Raw genomic sequence first — 21,948 nt, 5'->3', positions numbered from 1 at the left:
AGAATAGAATTAGTTTAATTTGAAGTGAATGAGCCATGTTGTAAAATCCATCACTGAGATTTTCTAGTATTTTGTATGTGTTTGTGAAATACAACTACTGCATGGTATAAAGTAGGCATTATTTTACTTGTTTGGTACCATCTCTTGTAGATCATAGAAGTAAAATCATGTTCATGTTGTTCAACAACTAAGTGCTGTATTTGTTTTCCAGTTTGGATCAAAATACGTATGTTTGCTTAAATAGCAGAAACTTAATTTTCTCAGTACAAAAATATCTGTCATCTGAATCATTTCAGCAATGACACTATGTTTATTTGGTATGTTTTAAAGCAGATGAACACTAACATTTTAAGTGTTTATAGCAAATCTGAATATTATGGAAATTAGACATTTTCTGTAAATGGGAGTATTCTTTAAAATGTCTGGTTTTGATTTCTATATGGGATGAAACTCATGGGATATATATATGGGATATGCTTTATTACATTCCTGAAAATACAAGTGTGTTTTAATTACCTCAAGTGCTGCCATATTTAAAATACATTTGTATTTTCAGGTGTAACTTGTAAAAGGTCAGCTCCTGTGCTTTGAAAACTCTACACAAGTTGATGTTGCATTGATAAGCATGTTTTAAACAGCAGGCAGAGAATGTTCACTGCCCCTCTGACTTGCATTCAGATTAGTTATTCTTCATAATTTTAACCAGAACAAGTTAAAGAACTTAGCTTTTTGGTACTGGCCTTCAGACAATGATCAAAATCTTGTTAATACAGTAACGCTAAGGTTTACTGAAGTTTAAACAAAGTAAAGCTCAGTTTTTCTTACTGGTCAGCTTATGTCACACTGAAGTCCTGATCACTGATCAAAACAGCATTAATTATTTGTTTCACGTTGTGGTTGCTGTGTCAAAATCCTTTAAATACCTCTTGGAGCTGAGAGGGAATCTTATGGCCTGTGACAGAGCAGCTGGTCTGGACATGGGCTGATGCCCCAGTTGACAGGTTGTTGGATTAGAAAGAATATCAAAAGCAGTAAGTAAGATTAGGGATAAGTGAACATCTGACAGCAGTTTGCAGCAGGGGAGAACAGATGATAAACAATGGGAGCGGGGTGCGTGGGGGGAGTAAGAGGTGAGAAGGCCATGGGAAAAGTGTGGCAGCAATCGCTAAATCTCCAGGTTGCTGAGCCTCATGAATAGAACAGGAAATGGGATTTGCTGGGACAGATGTGCTGAGCGGTGATGAATACATTATAGGGAAATGAGGCTAAACTCCTAAAGGTGAGAGATGTTCTTTCTCTGAAAATAGAAAATCTGGCAAAGGAAAAATTTACCCTCCTGGAGAAGTAAGCATTAATACTTGAAAACTAATGTAGAAAGAAGTAGTGCTAATGGTAATTTTGATTAAATGATTATTCCACAGTAGCATTCATGATGAACTCCAGGTCGTGTACTTCAAGCACAACAATCTTGCAGTGCAATTACATATACAGTATTGCAAGTATTTATTTTAATCCTAACATCAGACAAATGGTTGAAGAGTTTGAATAATGGAACAGGCTGAATGGAGGCTGTGACTGGATAATGCTTAGATGCATATTCTGTATCTGGCCTATATTATGTAACATAGCACTTATGTATATTTGTTCTGAGAGTTGTGCTGTGTGATCTTGTGAGGTCTTTTCAGCCTTATATTTTTTCAATTCTGCAAAGTGATTGTATCCTTGTAGAAAATTATACACAAGTGTTCCTGTTCTTCAGGATATTGTTTCTGTACTTCTTGAAACTTCTTTAGTTTAAATTATTAATGAATCTTCTTTATCCAATATTTGGGATATAATTATCTCAAAGCCAACAAAAACTTTTTATGTGCTTACCGACAGGATTATAAGTCAGTTCACTGACTTAGAATTTGTGTGTGCCTTTTTTAATTTTTAAAGAAAATATCATTAACTCCCCCCCCCAGACATTGCATTAACATTTTAATAGTGTATTACTTTAGCAGAAGGGAGTGCTGCAGAAAGTTAATGTTGCTCTGAGAAAGTACTGATACGTTATCAGACATTTCAAAGTTTATTCCACAGTGTATTCTCCCAGTTTGTTTTACAAATACAAGCTTGCTAAAATAAAGTAGAAACACATGCTGAGAGTCACCAGTTGGAAAACATAAAGCTTAACAGTGTAAGGACAAGGGCTGACTTGGCTGTAATGAGCATCCCCACCATCTGTCTTTTCTGACCTCAGATTTCTCATATGTGCTGCCCCTGTCCTCAAGGAGGCAATGTATCTGGTCTCCGTTAGTCCATGTTTGCTCCTAGCCATGTCTACTGAGGTTGTAACTAGAATCTGGGGTTGTTGAACCCAGGACAGGGGTGAATAGCTATGTCCTGCTTCATGGAAGTAGCTGTTCCTATTGCAGAAATTACATGTGTGGTGTTTTGACCGCAGTGGCATTATTTGAATATAGCAATTAAAGAATCTGTAGAGCTCTGGAGTTTCAGAAGTTCCCCAAAATTAGTGATCAGCAAAGATTGTCCTTCAAGTGGCTATAATAATAAAGAAATAAAATGGTGGTGAGCACAGAAAGACAGAGATTAAAAAATATGCTTTAGTGATTCTATCCTAATAGTTCTGTTTTCCATAAAACTTGATTTCTACATTTGCATGAAGCTATAACCAAAGAACTTGGCATTTGTTACAGGCAGTTCCCATTTTTAAAGAGTAGTTGAAGATGATTTGCAGTTGCCTTGCATGGTTCTTTGTATTCCAAAAATTAAACTATTACAGGGTCACTGTCATTATGAAGGTTTCAGAAATACTGCAGTAAAACATTGAACTGTATATAAATCATTAATCAGTTAATCACTAATTAATTTGATTAACTGAATGCCAGTTGTATATGACTTTTAAGTAATGGGTATATTTGTCTTTGCCAGTGCTTTCTTTAGAATAGGTAACAGTTTAGAAGATGTTCCCAAGTTACTTCTTGACTCCTACTGTGTATTATTTTTTCCCAACAGGAAGAGGATGAGGACATGACCACCATTATGGGAATTAGATTCCTGTTGAGTCTCTCAAAATTGAGAGGTAAAAGTGAAATTAAGAAAATATCAGAACCTGGAGCTAGTTGCTCCAGGAACAGTCACTTTGAACTGATCTTTTTGGGGAGGTTGTGAGGAGAGGATGAAAAGCGCTGAGGATCTTTGTGAGGAGGGTCTGTGAGAAAGTCTTAGAAGAAAAATCTAAAGATTGTTACTAAGCCTTGGCTTCTGTTAGCCCCCTGCTGCTGTTCTTCATCAAATTGTTATAATGGCTTTCAAAGCAAGTGAGTGGAAAATGGTTTCTCTGGAGCTTTAAGGAGTCTGAACTGAAAATTGTCACTGCTTTATAAGTAAAACACATCAAAGATTGATGGAAGAATTGCTTGTTAAACACACTGTAGATTTTAATTAAAAAAAGGGGGAGGTATCATAAAAGAGACATCAGATCATCCTAACTACCTAAAGGTGAAAGCTTAATAGCTTGTCATCTGCTCAGGAGCCTGTGTTAAGTATCTCTTTCATAACTTGTGTGACCCTGTCTGTGTGTGCAAGGTTTTTTTTCCTCAAGAGTTTTGTTTTTTTCCTACATACAGAGGGAAAAGTACACAAGCATAAAAACGGTGGTGGTGGTTACTGTGCTTTTTCATTTTCTTTCCCTGTAAGGATGCTGCCTTCTGGTATTTTTAATTACCCAGTGCTTCAAATTCTTATGTATTTCTGAAGTAGTTCTTTGTGTTGTGGTGTATAAAATTTATTCTGTGTGTTCAGTGTGTGCAAAATATGTTTGTGTATCTAGTAATTGTGTTTCTTCTGGAACCTGGTCCTCTTGCTTTCTGCCCCTCTCCCCATCTTCTTTTACCTCCACAGTTCTCCTGGCCAGTAAATTGTGTATTATTTTAAAGTTGAGTAGTAGATCTAACAAAAAAAGCTGAGGAAAACAAAAAGTGTGCATAGAAAACATTGCCACTGAGATTTTGAGCTTCATTTTTTTAAGTCAGATGCTTGTTCTGATGTCATGCTGCATATGATCAAGGTGCATATTTAGTAAGCAAATACAAGCATTTGTTTTAAAAGACTAGAAGGATTCCTTAGCAAGCTGCTAAAGCACACGGTGCATTCTTCACTATCCATCTTAAGATTTCAGAAATGTTCAGTGTTGTAGTTTCAGTTTTAATTTGTGAGTTCTTCCTGGAATTCAACACGTACATCTATGCATGATTCTGACTGCAGATCTGACTCTTGATGTGGAAAATAGTTTTTCCCAAGAGCCTAATGTGAGGTAAATGCAATTGCTAGGTTTTCTGCACATTATATCCTTAGAAATGGTATATATCCTGAAAAGCATAACGTTATTTGAGTGATTCTGTAGGACTTTCATGATGTATGAGATCATTAAAATTAGGAGTATTTACTGTGTAATCAATGATGTAGAATTTGATAATTTGCTATTACTGTTTTAGGGAATTTTTCAATTATACTTGTAATTTAGCTGCTGTTTTAATTAGCACTTGGAATGAGTGTAGCATTTTGGTTTGCTGCATAAAATGATTCTAGGCTATAAATGGGTCTGGCCAAACACTAAGATCCTTAGCATATATATTTATAAACTCTTGAAATTCCAACCTTGCTGGATAAAATATTTTTTTGCTCTTCTGATTGGTGAGGCCACTTGCATTGTTTCTACTTCATCCTAGTTTAGGCAAAGCCTAAAGCAGTTCAACACATTTTTTATTTGTTTGTTTGTTCTACTTATAAAGTAAAAAGTGTCACATCGGTTCAGTGCTTTTTGATCAAAAACTGTGTTCTGACAAACTAGGTTGGAAGTCAGGATGTGGAAAAACAGGGTAAACAGATAAATTTGTATATTGAGTGTAACATTGTAAATAATTATTATTAATTTTTTTTTTTTAGATTTAGATATGAACCTATATATCTCTTGTATAAATTCTCATCTTCTGCTGAAATAAACCATCACTGTTGGCTTCATTTAGTTTCGTTTTGGCTTTAAGACCTACTTGTGCTATTGCTTGGCCACCTAGCTTGTTGAACGTTTGAAGCAGCAGGATTGGAAGAAAAGTTGGCTATCAAATCTTTTGGCAAATCTGTTTTAGAATTTCATATGTATGTTTGCACTTAGCATTCTCAACATTGTAATGTTTCTGATGCTTTAAAGCAATGGTCATAGGTAGGCAGTTTCTGGCTTACTTTGTCTGTGAGGCTTCTGTGGCTTTTTGGACTCTTCCATATCAATGAAGTTTGTACAGCCTAAAATTGTAACTCATCAGCATTAAAGCATAACGTGAGACTATTGGTCTCCTATTCAGTGAAACCAGCCAGTAGTACAGGAATGACATCTATAGTATTTTAAGGCATAATTCCTCTAAATTTGAAACCTGATTGTTTCTGTGAACCATCCTTTTTTTCTTGTCGAGGGGAGATGGTTGACCTGTCTGGAGAACCCTGTTTCTTTTTATCTTGTTGCTTTCTCTTTGATCTGTTTCAGAGTTCAGACCTCTTGGCAAAACTCTTGCAAGTCTCACAGGAACATACAAGCCTCCCTAGAGCGTTATGGTACACTCCATAGAGAAAGATTAATTTGTAAAAATAATAATATAAATGTCAAGATTTAAGTGTAAGAATTATGTTTGAGAGAGTTGGGGTGTGTAGAGTAGAGATTTAATCACACCCAAGGGCTGAAAAAAGCTAGTCAGAGAAACCATTCCACTAAACGGAAAAACTGTTGGAATATTTGCTTATGAAGTATTTCTCAAAAACCCCCAGGTGAATGCCAGTTGGCATTGTGTCTTCCCTCCCCTCTGTCTGTACATTCTTCTGCAGCCCTTCTGATAGAGCAGTGGCATGCGTTCCAGTGCTGCACTAACTGGGATGACAAACCACACCTAACAGTTGTGCCCTGGGGAGAGGATGAAAGAGAAAAAGAAACTTTCTGCAGTGCTATGTTTTGTATACTTTTTGGTCATAAAAACGAGTCTTGCTCTTGTGAGGGAAGGTGTGTAATTGCCTGTAGTACTTGTGGAAATTAATTCTTCATTCTTACACAAGCCCTGATGGATCTGTGGAGTCAATTTGTGACCTTCATTCTTAAGGCTCTTTTGTGTATGCTGGGTTCAGCCCATTGCATGTTCAGGATAAAGTCTTAGAGCTTAAGGTGTCTTGGCATTCTGTTGAAAGAGCCAACAGAAATAGCAATAAATAGTTTTAATATGCTCACAGTATTCAGTACTGCTGAAGAGACATGCTCTGTATCCTGGGACCTTGTCTGTGTCTGACTTGCAGTAAGCAGTAACCTTGATTTCTATGAGTCTCAGTGTGTGGGCTGCGTCCTTCTGTGCTCTGACTTCGCCATGGAGACACCATGGTGCTGCGCCTGGCTTTGTTCCCAACTTTGTTGAAACTTTGGATCTCCCAAGTGCTGCTTGCTAACCTTAGTCAATCTTGTTAATGCTGCTGCTTTGTGGGCATGTACCAGACAGGTGTGTGATGCAAGCTGTGCAGTTTATTGTGCTGTATTGATTCAGATTCTGCATCAGCATTATCTTGTCCTCTGTAAGTTATAAATAAATGAATAGAACTGTTAATTACTTTTAAAAATCATACTGATGTGACCCATGCTGTTGCTTTATAGGTGTATTACAAAACCAAGTATCTTTGAAGTTATGTATGACGAATTGTTTTCTGTGTTGGTTTTTGTTGTTGGGTTTTTTTCAATCCAATTTTAATGATGCAGCAGTCTATACACAGGCTTTTTCTTATCCGTGTTTTGTTTCAGGTGACATAGTTAGTGTTTTTTGTTTCAGAAATTAAAACAATGTTCATCAACTGCATAGTTTTTGAATGCAGCTTTATTATCTATCTAAAAATGAAGTGGTCCAGTACTGCAGTAGAAGAGGGGTAGTTCTGGGTTTGTTTTTTTTTTACTGTTGGTTCTTTTTCACCCAGAGAAGATTTTAATCAGACCCTGTATAAGCTGCAGTGGAATTTGTTACCATGACTAAAGAGGTAATGAGAAATATTAGACAATTGGTGGTGGTCATTAGCATTTGGCTGAAATACTAGCGGCAACTGAAACTGTGGTTTTATGGTGGTATCAGTGTTGTTTTCCTGAATGGCACAGCAAAATTAATAATGAAAGAACAGTTTCTTTCCTTCCTCTTTTGAATGAGGGTCATGACCTAGGGTAGCAAAGAAGAAAGTATGCTTGTAGGCGTATTTGGTTGCCTTGGGTTTGATTTTAAGATTCATTTTCTCCTTCTACTTACTATAGTTGTGTTTGCTTCTCTCCCTGCTGTGAGATACAAGGTGAGAACCCTAAATCCTGGCAAAGTCAATGGGGTGAATGTCTCTGAGTCAGGTATTCTCAATGGGGTTGTCATTAGCAGTACCAGATTCTTTGGGGTGCTATACTAGTAAGTGGTCGGGGGAATCACAACTTGTGGGAATGTGATTTGGACCAAAACAGTGTTTGCCCAGTATGTATCATTTGGAGAGCCCTCTTCTTAAGGGGTTGAAAGGATATTTTGACTCATGCGTGCACAGGATGAGTACAGGAAGGAGCATCTGCTCTGGGATGTTGGATTTACAGTGGGTACTCTGTATTGAATCTCGCTCTATCTTGAAACAGCTACTACAGATATAATTGATCTAGGTGTGTTATGATGGGTGCAGAATTATTTCCCCTGTCTGTCATATCACTGGTCTGAAATTTCACATTCAGATCCTTTATCTTGGTAACTGTGGTCAAAAGAAGCAGATTCCAATGGACCACAAAAGATTAAAACAGGCTTCCTGGACATGTTCTTCCTTCTTCTGGTCTCTAATAAAAAAAAAAAAAAAAAGGAGTTTATTTGTTTATTTATTTTTCTTATAGTTAGCTATGTCTCAGTAAAAATTAGCTGTTTGGAAAATGTCTTAAGTGACCTGGGAGTATAAGTGCGATTTTCCAAAGGAATTTGCAGGAATGGGTCTCACTGAATTTCACTAAGGCTTTACCATGTAGCACAGAAACAGTTTTGTAATCTTAGGACAAATATTGCAGTTTTAATCCCACCACAGAATATGGCATTAATCAATAAAGGTGTTTAGATGATACTTGGGGTTTCTGGCATTTACCTGAAATGACAGTTGTTCTGAGTAAAGTCTGAATTCAGCAATTCCATCTTTCCAGTGAGTGCCTTAAAAGTGAAGGTTATTGAATGCAACAAAGTGTGTTCTTAAGTCTTGGAATTTTGTGTGAATTATTATAAATTGGAGCAAGGATATGAGTCTGTGTCTCTTGTTCCCCAGGTTCACTTGTTTGATTTTTTCTTTCTAACTCAACGAGTATGTAACAATTTATACAAATAAGGAAAACTCCAGAAAAAGAAATGAAACACAGAACACACAGGAGTTCTTAGCAGCCCTCTGGCTGAGGTATTTCTCTGACTTTTATTTTCTGAGCTGGAGGCAGCAGATGTGCCTCCTGTATCTGTATTTCTCAGGCTCTTAGGCTCTTCAGGGAATTTTATTTTTCATTTCTCTTAATGTTCACTGGACGTGTAATGTGTACAATAAAGTGAATATCCATGCTACTTTTCCACAGGGATGTGCTTTTAGTGTTAGTATCACTTTTGCTTGTCCTCATACAGAATTCAGAAGACAAAACATTACAATTCATGATCACATTTTACCCAGGAGATATGTATCAATTGCTTCTAGCTTCTGATCTTCTTCAAAGATACATGTATTGATTCAACTGAATGTCATCAAGTCTAGTATGTCCTTATTTGGGAGATCGCAGTTGTAGAATGTGGGACATGAAATTAGAGGTACAGCTGTCCCCTGTTTTGTGTGGCACATACCTTTATGCAGTGGCAACATGAGTGGCAATGGAGGAGCTTTTTTGTGCTGAGTTGGCTTAGTCACTAGGTGACATCTTTAGTGTGGCTCAGTGTGTGGTGGCAGAAATGTTTTTGCTGTTTGCATGCAGGAGGCCATGTGGAAAGCAGGAAAAGAGAAGGTGATACTATTTTGATGAAAGTGCTCATCTAGGTCAGATTAAGCAGAAAATATTGCAGAAGAAATCTTGGTGGTTTAAATTCCTGAGTATTTGTCCCTTTGATAGTAATTTTGCAGGGATTTTTTTTTCTTCAACTATAACAGAAAAATACTGGGAAAAGATTGCAAGAAAAGGCCTTCACTTTGCAGGTTTTCAGCAACTATGGATTTAAGTAGCCACGTGAGATGTGTAATACATCTGTCTGAAATTACAGTACTTATTTACAAGAAAGCATTTCTGCTGTCACATCAGCTGAATGCACAGTTTGCAAATGATATTATCTCTGTTAAAACATCTTTCATTATTAGGAACATATTCCTTAACTATGTCCAGTCAAGGTTTCAGATTTCATGTTTTACTGTATGTTTTTGAAGAAATCAGTGTTAGTAATTTCGTAAATATGTAAAGAGTATGTTCCTTTTATCCCTGCAAAGTAAGAAAGTGTGTCACAGATGTCAAAGGGAAAACAGAGTTTAGCGATAATGGGAAATACATCTAGCAAAAGTCAATAATATGACAGGTATTTAAATAAAACAAAGAGCAGTTGAACACTTGCTTAAAATTTTGTCATTTATATGTAGTAACGCCAGAGTCTGAAAACTTTTAGCTATTAGCAATTAGCTCCTTTCATCAGAATTGGAGTTAACTTAGTACTAGGAAAGCCCCATCTGTAGCTCAGCATATAACCTTAAATTATATGCTGACCTGTCAGTACAATGATGTGAGAAAAGTCATAAATTTGACCTTTGTGCATATCATGTTTCTTAACTCAAGCGCCCTATCCTTATTTTTTGTAGTATAGATTTCAGTGTGCTTCTACGTATTTGCCTTGGAATAAAGTGTTTGATATGTATACGCAATTATTCTTAATAATGATGTATATTAAAAACAAAACAAGGGGAGAAAAGAGATTTGACTGAATTTAGCGTACTTATATATGCTTAATTCTCATGTTTTGTAAATTTCCTTCAGAGGTAAGTGATCTTACTGATAGCTGAATGCCAAGCTAAACTGCAACTCCATTGTTGAAAAGTACACACAAAAACCAAACTGCGATCTGAAAAGTAAACTTCCAGAGGATTATACGAGAAAGTTTACTTACACATCAAGTATCTTAGTTGTAATTGTTCTGGCAGTTGATGTACATAATGTGAATAGAGTGGCTTGGCCCAGTTTTGCAATAACAGTTGAATAAATTAATGCTTTCTCCATTGTTTATTTTACCTCCTAAAGTGTGAAAAAATTTCACCTTTGAACAGTAAACTCTATTGCCATAACTATCTGTTTGCAGTTTCATTACAAACTCCCACCAGAATAACCCTCACTTTGAAGAGAAAATTGATATGGGTGGTAAAAATTACAGTCTATGACCATAGATTTTATGTCTCTTGAGGTATCTCTGGTGTGGTCTCCACTGGTATACATTATGATTTCTTCAAGAAGTACCTTTATGTCTTCCAGTTATTGTCGGATAAAAAGTCACGTCCGTCTTAGAGTTTGGTATCACATAGAGCTGAGCACCTCTGTCTCTTGTTTCAGATCCTTATACATAAAATGTGTGTAGTGGAGCTGTTGTAACTTTGCCCAGGTCAGAACTGTCCGTGTCAGCTGGAACTGGCATGTTGCTCTTTAGTGCATAGGATAATTTGTCTCCGTAAGCTTAGTCTTACTTCTTAAATTGTTAATATTGCAAATTAGCAGCAATATTCCTGCTTCAGATCGAATGTTCAATTTTAAAGTTGTTGAAAAGTCATCAGTTTGTGTTATTTTTGAATGCAGGTTCCACAAAGGCACTAAAACCAGTAATTTCTAACTCAAACATTTGCAAATGGGAAGTTAAAAACTGCAAAATGACATTATTTGTAATCATGATGCTTTTAAAATGAACATTCTGGATAGTTTAGTGATGAAATCTTATGAGCTTTGTTTAAAAAACAAACACTCCCCCCCTTCCTCTTAAGCTTAAACAGTGGCTTGTTTAAAAAAAAAACAGTAAAATTCCGTAACACTTAAACTCTTTTGAAGTAGCTCTTCAACATCAGCAGGTAATTCTGCAAATTGCTTTTGAAGATGAAGCTTCATTTACTCCAGCGTGTGCAGTCTGATGGAGTGGATTAGTGGGTGTGGGCTGAAATTGTAATTTCGGCTTTTTTGTGTTCATTTGTCTTTCTCTGGAACACTCCTTATCACGTACATCTCTATTTTTGCGTAGTTTTGAGTAGACCAGGGCTGTCTTGTTTAATAGTCAGTGGTGAAAACTTGGTAGGTATAAAAAGGCATTACATGAATGTTGACTACAAAAAAATCTGTATTTTTTTTTAATCAGGTTTTATTGTAGAGCGTTTTTTTTCCTTATCACATCAGTTCCCAGAACCAGCTTGCTGTGTAGTTACACAAATGGCAGTCATAAGGGTAGAGCAGAGCTGTGCAGCTGGGGTAGAACAAGGGGCAGGCTGGATTTTGACTGACTTACACTGTTGCAGGACTGCACCCTAAGATTGAGTGACTTTTAACACCAACCACTTCCCCTTGCATTTAAATTAGTAGTCAGTAATTTGATAGCCAAGCATAAGAGTTACCTAATACTGATGTATACTATACATTCAAAAGGGAAGGGGCAGGCGATCAACTAATGCAAATTTGAATTATTTTAGTGATTTTTTTTTTTAACTGAGTTGCATGGGTTTATGCCAGCTGAAAGTGCTTCCTTTCATTTTGAAAAATTTGTAAGACTTTCTGTGAAATCTGTAATTACGTGGAAAGAAAACAGCTTTCTTCCTGCTTGCCACAAATCAAACCTTTAAAGCTGACAAAAAAGGCTATGATAAGTCATTATTTCAGACAGATTTCAGATGCAGAATAGTCTCTTCAGGAAAGCATTTTTCTTTTACATGAAAAAGCTGAATATTAATTGTCCTTGAATTCTTGACTCCTCCTTTGCATTGTTTTTTTGTGGATGAAGAGATTTAGATACAGCATGGCAGCTCTCTACTTTCTGTAAACACAAAAAAACCACTCCACTAGTTTATTAATCCAATAAAAATATCGAGCATGAAGCAATGAAGCTTTTAAAGCATGTGGAACAGGTATTTAATTTTATTCTTAATATCTTAAAAAAAAAAAAAATCCCAAACTGTGGATTTTAGGGGGTCAAAGTGCTGGTTTATTTTTTTAATTTATTTGCATCATTTTTGTATATGACATAGTGCTTAGAAATATTACAAAAAATACTCAAGATAATGCAAGGTAATTTGGTCACTAAATGTACAATAGGAAAGTGAAGAGGATAAAGTATTCAGTCCTGAGTTTTGCTTGGAAGTACAGCTTCTGTGGGCATGTCATTGAGGACACTGGAAACATTATGTATTGATTGCATATAACAATGAGTATAGCATTACTAATTCAGCTGGCAAGAAATGGTTTATATTAGGTTATAAATTCTCATCTGTTTCCACTGAAAAATGCTACAGATTGGCATTAGATTCCATTAAGCTGGAAAAAGAAATGTAACAAGGAAATCTCAACTGATAGGAGCACTTATTCTGTAGCAGGTGGAAAAAGGAAGGGAAAGGTTCATTTATAGGAGGATGAGAGCTTAACTTTTAGTGTCCAGTATCTCCTGTCTTGCTGGCAAAGTCCACTCTGTTTAGCCCAAGAGCTGTGACTCCAGGAGAAGCAGCAGCTAATGCACATCTTCAGGGCATATTTTCACGTTGTAGGATCATGCATTTTAAAAATCAAAAAGTACTGAATTAATGAGTTGCTTTTATTGTGAATTTACCTCTTGGCAACTTTTATTTGCAATAAAAAGGAGACTATGACTGAAAAGCATTAAGCTAAGACTACTTATGCAATTGAAGGTGGAAGGAGGCTGCAGGAGCTGGCTGCGTTGGTGTAGATCTTTGTCCGTCTTCATGAGTCAGTTACTTGACTCCCCAGGCATGCTGCTCATCTGGATTAACTTGGTGAAACCTCATCTAATAAAGTGAGAAGTTTGGTGTTCTCTTGCCATGTGGTGTTGGACAGCAAGTAGACATCTCAACAACAGAATGTACAGTGAATTTTCAGATAGAGACATTGATGTGCACATTGATATTAAACTGTGTAGATAAATTTATAGAAGATGGATGGAATGTGAAAATAAGTGCAATAGAAAACCAAGCTGTACACATTTTTGAAGAAAAACATAGCCTTGTAACTTTTTAGCACAGAAAAAAGCAAAATGTGATTATTCCTGCAGGGAGTTTTACTGTTTTCTTACGTGTAAATCATTAAACAGGGACTGCACACTTGCTTGGCTTTGCTGACTCTGGTTTAAGACCGTTATTTGCCAAATAATTCTTACCTGTTTACCTGTAACATTAGTATTTTATTGTATGAATAATGGTCATAATCCCTTTGCATTGAGGACATTAACCACTTTTGTGTCTTAGTGTGGAAACAGGAAATAGAGCAATGAGGACAGGGGTATTTTTATGTTATAATTGTTTCAGCTTCTCAAGTTGGATTTTTTCATGAACATGGAACATTTACCTATTGGATGACTGCTTTAAGCCTACTCCAACTAGCAGAGGCTAAGGGATCATGACTGTTGTTTGTCATTTTAACCTTCATAATCCATGCATGTAGCTTATCTATACCATAATATATTCTTCATTTTTTCTTAACTGCTGCTGTTTGTTTGCACCAACTTTTGTCTGGGCTGTAGCTGAATTGTTGGATCATTGAACAGGAACTGTTCCCACTACATGTGTTTAGTTCCTATCACAATGGGTCGCCAAGCGTCATGTTGTCTCTCCTGTAATGTAAACATTAAGAAGTTAATCATTGTCACAGACAGATTTTTTTTTTTTTCTCTTTTAGTGACATATGTGGTTAGTTTGCTTATTTTGGACATAAGTCCTCAGCATTTAAAGTGATCTTTCTGTGTGGACTGTTAACCAGTCTCCTCAAAAATCTAATACAAGGTATCATCCCTTTTTACTGAGGCAGTTTTGGCCATTTCAGCTTTGCCTGTTCAAGCAGAAGTTTTCTGTAAATAAACATGGGAGATGACAGGGAAGTGCCTTTAATTCAGTTGGGTTTAAATTTTTTAAGTACTTAAATAAGGCAAATAAGATAGGAGAAGCTTTAAATAGATTTTGGGTAAAGATCATTTCTGCTTGACTCATGTGTTGTCTGTCCAGAGTTCATTGCAAGAAATCACTTAAATCAGTGCAGATCCAACAAAACATTTGATTTGTTGAATTGTTACTGGAGACCAGTAACGAGTGGCATCCCTCAGGGATCGGTGTTGGGACCGGTCTTGTTCAACATCTTTGTCGCTGACATGGACAGTGGGATTGAGTGCGCCCTCAGCAAGTTTGCCGATGACACCAAGCTTTGTGGTTCGGTTGATACCCTGGAGGGAAGGAATGCCATCCAGAGGGACCTTGACACGCTTGTGAGGTGGGCTGATGCCAGCCTCATGAGGTTTAACCATGACAAGTGCAAGGTCCTACACCTGGGTGGGAGCAATCCCAGGCACAGCTACAGGTTGGGCAGAGAAGAGATTCAGAGCAGCCCCCCGGAGAAGGACTTGGGGGTGTTGGTCGATGAGAAAATGAACATGAGCCGGCTTCAGTGTGCGCTTGCAGCCCAGAAAGCCAACTGTATCCTGGGCTGCATCAAAAGGAGGGTGACCAGCAGGTCGAAGGAGGTGATCCTGCCCCTGTACTCTGCTCTCGAGAGACCTCACCTGGAGTATTGTGTGCAGTTCTGGTGTCCTCAACATAAAAAGGACATGGAACTGTTGGAACAAGTCCAGAGGAGGGCCACGAGGATGATCAGGGGACTGGAGCAGCTCCCGTATGAAGACAGGCTGAGGAAGTTGGGGCTGTTCAGCCTGGAGAAGAGAAGGCTGCATGGAGACCTCATAGCAGCCTTCCAGTATCTGAAGGGGGCCTATAGGGATGCTGGGGAGGGACTCTTCATTAGAGACTGTAGTAACAGGACAAGGGGTAATGGATTAAAACTTAAACAGGGGAAGTTTAGGGAAATTCTTTCCTGTTAGGGTGGTGAGGCACTGGAATAGGTTGCCCAGGGAAGTTGTGAATGCTCCATCCCTGGCAGTGTTCAAGGCCAGGTTGGACGAGGCCTTGGGTGATATGATTTAGCGTAGGGTGTCCCTGCCCACGGCAGGGGGTTTGGAAAGAGATGATCTTAACGTCCTTTCCAACCCTAACGATTAAAAAAAAGATTAAAAATTTAAAAATTCGATTGAGTTGGTCTGAACTCTTAGCAGAGCAACTACAAGAAACCTGTGACTGTACCTGCATGTTGAGGATATAGTTCAAACACTCTTGTGTCATGTTGTGAAACAATTATTATATAAAGGAAGCGTGTAAAGAAGTTTTGTGAGTGTTCTTGAACCTGTTACAGTAATATGTTTTCAGTTTACTCTTCAGAATAATATTTGTGATTAAACTTAAGAACTATAAACCTTTGATTGCATGTGTTTAGAACATACATGTATACAATTTGCAGGTAGGTGTTGCAGAAGCTATCAGGTATTTGTTTTATACATAAAACAAGCAATGAAAACTTCTCTGTGCAGCTGCTGAACTTTAGCACTGGCTCCTTGAAAGGAAACAAATTTGTGCCCAGATAAGCCTTAGCCTTTCTCCTTCGGAAGCCAGCTGTGACATACTGCTTCCATATGGTGAGAAATAGTGAATAATTATTTCTCATTCACCATCTTCATGTGATTTGTGATTTTACAGGCTTCTGCTACATCAGCCCTTAGTGTGGCACTGTAGCTAGGTTACCTTTAGCTAAATGGCTTGGCCTGCTGCACCACTATCCCTTTCTCTTCCTTATCTCAAAGCTCAATAGCATTGTAAAATTGAGGTCTTATTTGTAACTGGGGCACAACAGCTCTAGTTCACTTCCATTATTTATAAACAGCTCCCATTCTTTGGGAGGGTCCTTGGAGATGGCCGTTTTGGAAGGGCCTACATCTGTCTCTGAAATTGTGCTTAAGTACTTCTTCCCTCCATTTAAAAACACTGCATCTACAGAGAAATTGAGAGTCCCAGCAGGGCTGTACACTACAGTCAAACTGAGACGGGATTGGTTTGTTTAAGTTGTTTTTTTTTTGAAGGCCTAGGATAGAATCTGTGTAACACTGAGCTGAGTGTTACTACATGTTACCACACACATTTACCTGATGTATGATCTGGCTCAAGAGCTTCTCTGCTGGCAGACTGTTTACAGGTGCTGTCCCTCAGGGAAAAGAGGAAGGCATTCAGGCCTCCCCAAATGAAGAGTAGAAGGCAACACCCAGGTAACTTGTGTCAGAGTGCTTGCAGGGTCTGTTGCATGTAGAGCACACCCAGTATCACCAGTGCCACTGAATGTTTCTTCTTACATTGTTAGCATAGCATGTCCTTTCTATCATCTTTATTGGCTAGCCTGGGTTAAGTCTTAGCTGAGTTTTTCTTTGTAAGCAAAAGTTATCCTTTGTGTAGGTGTCCTGACAGCAATTTGAGCATGTCTTTTCAGATGTTGTATTGTCTAAGGTAGTGAAGGAAAGCAGAGGATAGCAATATATCTGGTGCAGTTATTCTTAAGGCATTTTAGTCAGAGTGTAGGTGGGAAAAAGAATGCTATTTTGATTATAGGCTGCAGGCAAGTCCAACTTATCTGTAACAGACGGTGTGAACAGGCTCCTGCCTGTAATTATGGCAGTGAGCAGGTGCAGGAAGAGTCTTAGGAAAATGATTTCAAAGATGGAAGCAGGACAGATCAAGTATGGGTGGCATCATAAACAGCTCTGCTGGTACGTCACATCTGCTGAGCTTGCATCCACTGTCAACTTCTCCAGCAGAGAGGGAGAGGTTTTTGCAGTGTGTGGCTGTCCTGGAATCACTTGAACCAGAAGGGATTGAGTTCTCCTTGTACAGACTGTCAAGCTGATGGCATAATGTTGTGATCCTAAGTTGTCAATGCCATGATCAAGCAATCTTGTAGACAAGATGAGCATACATTGTGACATACCATTGCACATTCAAGTAGAATAGAAGTGGCTATTTGTCCTTGCTTGTCAGAGGAGGACTGTACTAACTTGGATCCTTTTTGAAGGGATAGTCTTTTGACACCCTTCAGCTGCCTTTTGTCAAAGGCTCAGTAGAATATTGCTGAATACTTCCTCAGTTCTTGTATTTTCCTTTTGCCATTAGAGACAGGATTCTAGGAAAGATGGACATCTCATCTGACCTGATACGACTTTCTTATGCAGTTTGTGCTTATGTAAGTAATCTGTCTTCTGTGTAATATGAAATGAAGCCTTCTCATATGCTGCTTCTCCTGGAATACAGCTTTATTAATTTATATGTACTATATGCACTAGTTTAGCATTGCAACATCATAAAACTTGACCACTGAACACAGAACTGGAGTGTTATTACTTTGTGATTAAAGATTTACCAAATCAAATATGTATTATACAAGGTTGTTGCAATATCAGAATTGCTATTCTGAACAAATAAAACCTAATATAAAATACTTTTGACATATTAGTCAACGTCACAAGACCCATTTCCAATTTGAAAAATATTTTTTAAAGTGTTTCTCAAATTCAGGAATACACTCCTTTCTCCCTCCTGTCATCAGTGCTTAGATCTTATAGTGATCAGTCACGCTTATTTCTCTCACTTCACTGAGATGCAGATCAAAGAACACATTGAGGTGCATCAAACACTTTGATTGTTCCTTATTAGACATTAGAGAATAGATTTATATAATAATATATATGCTTATTAAAATGAAGAGTGTTAAGGAGTTGAGAGAGCTTTTGTATTTCACAAAGATAGTTATCTTTTTGGGGGGCAATGTTGACCATTGATACCTTTTATTCTTTCCAACTATCTGTAACTGTGGTGATATGATGTCATTGTCAAAGGCCAGAATGTATGGAGTGGAACACTTTAACAAGTAATCACAGCTGCTTCGCTTTTAAAAGCATGAATTTTGAGCAGTTTCAGAAGTTTATATTTTTGTCTCAAAGATAAGATAGGATATTACATACAGCTTGATATAGTTGGTTAGAAACTGGTTAGAATTAATGTTCTGTAAAGTATGCAAATCAGCATAAGAACCATTGGTAACTGTTTACATGCTATTAATAATTAGCAACCTTGATACTAGTCTGTTAGGAACGAACCACACATTGGGTACAATAGAAACTCAGCTCCATACGGTTGCATTCAAATTACATTTGACTTGGACAATGGAGCATGAATGGAACTCATTTGAGTTTTTGCCACTGTAAACAATGAGATCTTGGAATGTTTCATTTGTTTATTGATTTATTTATTTGGACAGGTGCAGGTTGAGCATATGAAATTATTTTTTATTCAAATATAGGCAGAAAATAGCTTAATTGACATTGTCCAGTCAGTGTATGATGATAACCAACATCTTGTTTGGATAAACTCAAATTAATTTAGTCTGTAGCTGGTTTTGAATTTGGCTTTTAAACTAATCAAACATGTTCTAGAGAAAGCGCTTCATGTGTTGTCCAGCCTCGTAGAAAATACAGGGTGGGTTTTTTTTTTATTATGTTCTTTTTAGATACTAAGTTCCTTCTTTCACTTTCTGTTAAAAGTTATGTGCATGTCTGTGAAGTATATTCCGTTAATGCTAATGGAGCTCATCCTTGAGAAGAGGTCATTCAAATCTGATGGATCCCATCTGGATGAGGATGATTCTCTTGGGTGTAATTTTCCTCAGCTATTTGAAACCCTTTCATAAGTGCTCCAAAGCAATAAGGCTCTATAATTTGCAAAATGATAGCAGGAGGAAAGAGGCAGGAAGATTGTTGGTGGGATCATACGTTAGGAAGTAGTATCACAGGACTAATAGCATGAATTAATGCAAGGAGAGCCTTGATTCAGGCTGTTTTATGTTTTCCATCAGCTGGACAACTGCATTTCTCCCAAATGAACACTAAAGGGAGAATGGATGATGGTAGCACATCTTACCATTTGGGGTAGGGTGCAGTTGAAATTAGAGAAATAATACGAAGGTACACGCAGAAGACATTATCCTTGGTCCACATTTTCCTAGGCTCATGTCAAATGGAAAATTGCATAGCAATCTACAAACAAGAGAAAATCTCACAAATACATGTCTTGCAGAAATAAATACGTGTCTTTTAGAATACATATCTTTTAGAAATAAAGCTACAGAAGGACCTTACACATTTAATACCTTAAATTATCTTGCCATACAACATAGCCTATGCTATTAAGTTCAAGTGTTGCAACTATGTGTTGTATCATAGTCTTTTCAAAGTTGTTCCAATATGTCTCACCAGGTGGAACAGATTCATACGCTCAGCTTGATAAACAGTCACATTAGTATTTTGGTTCATACTGAGAATTTGCTGTTGATATTTCTCTTTCTACATTATATTGCATTTAAACGGTAACAGGGCTTCTCTTGTAATGTGTACGTTTGATTCCTGTCAATGCTAACAGAAGGTATGCACAGACACCAGTGGAAGAGTAGACTAGAATTTCTCTTGAGGTGGACAACTGTTTATAATTAGAGTTGTGGGAATGAAGAGCAACGCAGCTAGCAAGCAGTCACTCTTCCAAAAAGCTTGGTAAACTCGTAAAGCTCAGGAGCTTAATCTCTGAACCAGAGTCCTTGTTATCTAATCCCCACCAGCTGTTGTGTACTTGGTAGCCATGACATCTGTAATAGAGCTGAAGGGCCTGTCTGTATTGCTTGGCACCTTCACCCACCAACTGAACTTAATTCTTCTTTCATTGCTCACATTTACCTGCTTTAAATCATTAACCAGTTGCTTAGGGTTTGATCATCTACTTAACTGTACTTCATAATAGAAAGCTTGTGCTGCTTTTCACATTAAATGTGGTTCAGGTATGTAAGTTTTCAGCAGGTTAGTTTTTGCCATGCGAATAAGAGAAAGGTATCAACCAAAAGAATTTCCTCTGGTTACATACTGATCCTTATATTGACATACAACTGACCTAGGAGTGAAATCTCAGTTGTATTTCATGTGAAAAATACTGCCACACTTCTAATAAGCATGGCAAAGAATTATATATGTATCTCTTCACTGGTCTATATGAATGAGTATAGATGATCATGGAAGATAGAATATAAATGTAAGCAATGTACATGTTCATAACTGTGGAAGAATGCTTGTTTGTAGGGATCAGTTTAATCTGTGCTATGGTGGATGTCATTCTTTTTAGGATAGCAGAGGGCAGAAATTGGCCCAACTTGAGAAAATAATTCATTTTATGCCTCCCAGTTCTTGGGTGAACGCTGTGGCTTCAAGCCTACTGTTATACAGAATCCTCACCACCACAAGCAGTGCTGAGTAACAGCTGTTGTACAGAAGAAGGAGTGTGATCTCTTCATGTTAGGCATATCATGGACAAAACCACTATTTTAGGGCCTTGTAAGGGGTTAGAGGGAAGGATGTCTTGTTCCTGGATCCCAGATTAGTTTAGTTAGGAGGTAAGTGCTGAGCTGACCTCCTAAGACCATTTCTGGACATGGAAGAATATAGACATACGGGTTATTTTACTGGTTAAAACTTAGCTGCTTAGAGCTTCCTAGTACCCGAGTGATTGAATTTGTAATCTGAAGTTGACACTGTAGGCAAATTTGGGCCCAAAGACTGCCCTGGTCTTAAGTTAGCTATCAGCATTATACTGTGGATATAAAATTTTGAACTGGCCTAAGGCAGTTCTCACCATCTATACTACTTCCTGTCGAAATCCAGAATAATGGTCTCATAAAATAAAAACAGCTATACCAAGTTTTCAAAGAAATGCCTGTTAAATTTTGTTTTTGTTACAGTAATTTTTCACTTGGAATTTATTTTCCTGATTTTTTTTTTTTTTTTTTTTAATTCCCCAGAATGGCACGAAGAAGGTCTGGGATTTTATGAAGATACATGACAGGTAACAGATGGAACCACATTATTTCTTTCTGTCTTTCTGTTATATTTCATAACTGTATTGTCTTTCAGTGGTCAAATCTTGTCGATGTGGAGTCTTTTTCCCCCCAATTTCCTCTTCAATTTGCAGTTATTGCATAATGCTTGAGATAGTTCTTTATTTCAGTAGGCGTAATTAGCAGACATTTTAAAATCTCCTCATGGTTTACTGTGTTTTCAGTCAGTTGTGACTGTGCTTGACTTCAAATATTAGAGTTTTAATACATGAGGTAGTGTACCTTTTAATTATTACATAGAAGGTGGAACTGAAAGTTTGGATTGTATGACGTTTTTTGTTTTGAGTGTGAAAGACTATGCCCCTCACATATATAACCGTGTTGTTACTGGTGCCATTAAGTGGACTAGTCCCAATATGTGACCAGACTCTCTCACCTGTGAATATACAATCCCGGGTATTGCCCTAATAGAAAGACTATTAAAAAGCAATCTAAAGTTATGGTCATACTGTTTGATTTTATTTTTATTTTTTTTCCCTCCACTGGCAATTACTTGGAATAAGGTAGAGATTCTGTTTTGAGTAAATCCTAGCATTATGCTTTTATTTTAATCTGCTCTATCACTGCTATGTAAGGATTTTCTTAGTCAAAGCCTAATTAAAAAAAAACTTCCCAAATGCCTGAAACCTTTCAGGCTCTCCATTCTCTGCACCAAACATGCCTTCTGAACACATGGGAAGAAATGGATGTCTTTCCAATTGTATTTCTCCTATCAGGGAAGAAAAGCAGTTAACTCCTGTCTCAGAAATCAATTAATGCAAAATTATAACAACTAGGGTATATATGAAACAGACTCAGAGTTATTGAATATTAAACTA

The 21,948-nt window shown here is 37.4% G+C and overlaps 1 protein-coding gene across 3 annotated transcripts in view; it reads left to right on the top strand.

Moving 5' to 3' along the window:
• Nucleotides 1-21,948, top strand: part of NUDT14 (nudix hydrolase 14) — a 61,911-nt gene that overhangs the window by 7,827 nt on the left and 32,136 nt on the right. The window contains exons 2-3 of one of the 3 annotated variants that reach the window (XM_061464168.1): nucleotides 3,023-3,085; nucleotides 21,035-21,078. In XM_061464168.1, coding sequence (XP_061320152.1) covers nucleotides 21,062-21,078 — 17 coding nt within the window. In that variant the 5' untranslated portion in view covers nucleotides 3,023-3,085; nucleotides 21,035-21,061. Of the gene's footprint in view, nucleotides 1-3,022; nucleotides 3,086-7,007; nucleotides 7,060-21,034; nucleotides 21,079-21,948 lie in introns of those variants that run through there. The other 2 variants (XM_061464167.1, XM_061464166.1) reach the window with 2 other exon arrangements.

Source organism: Pezoporus flaviventris, unplaced genomic scaffold (genome assembly GCF_033815535.1).
Source record: "Pezoporus flaviventris isolate CSIRO_AGI_PZ_B2104156 unplaced genomic scaffold, CSIRO_AGI_Pfla_v1 ptg000036l, whole genome shotgun sequence".
In the NCBI taxonomy this organism is placed as follows: domain Eukaryota; kingdom Metazoa; phylum Chordata; class Aves; order Psittaciformes; family Psittacidae; genus Pezoporus; species Pezoporus flaviventris.
The sequence above is the reverse complement of the archived record's forward strand: the minus strand, read 5'-3'. Positions and strand labels throughout refer to the sequence as shown.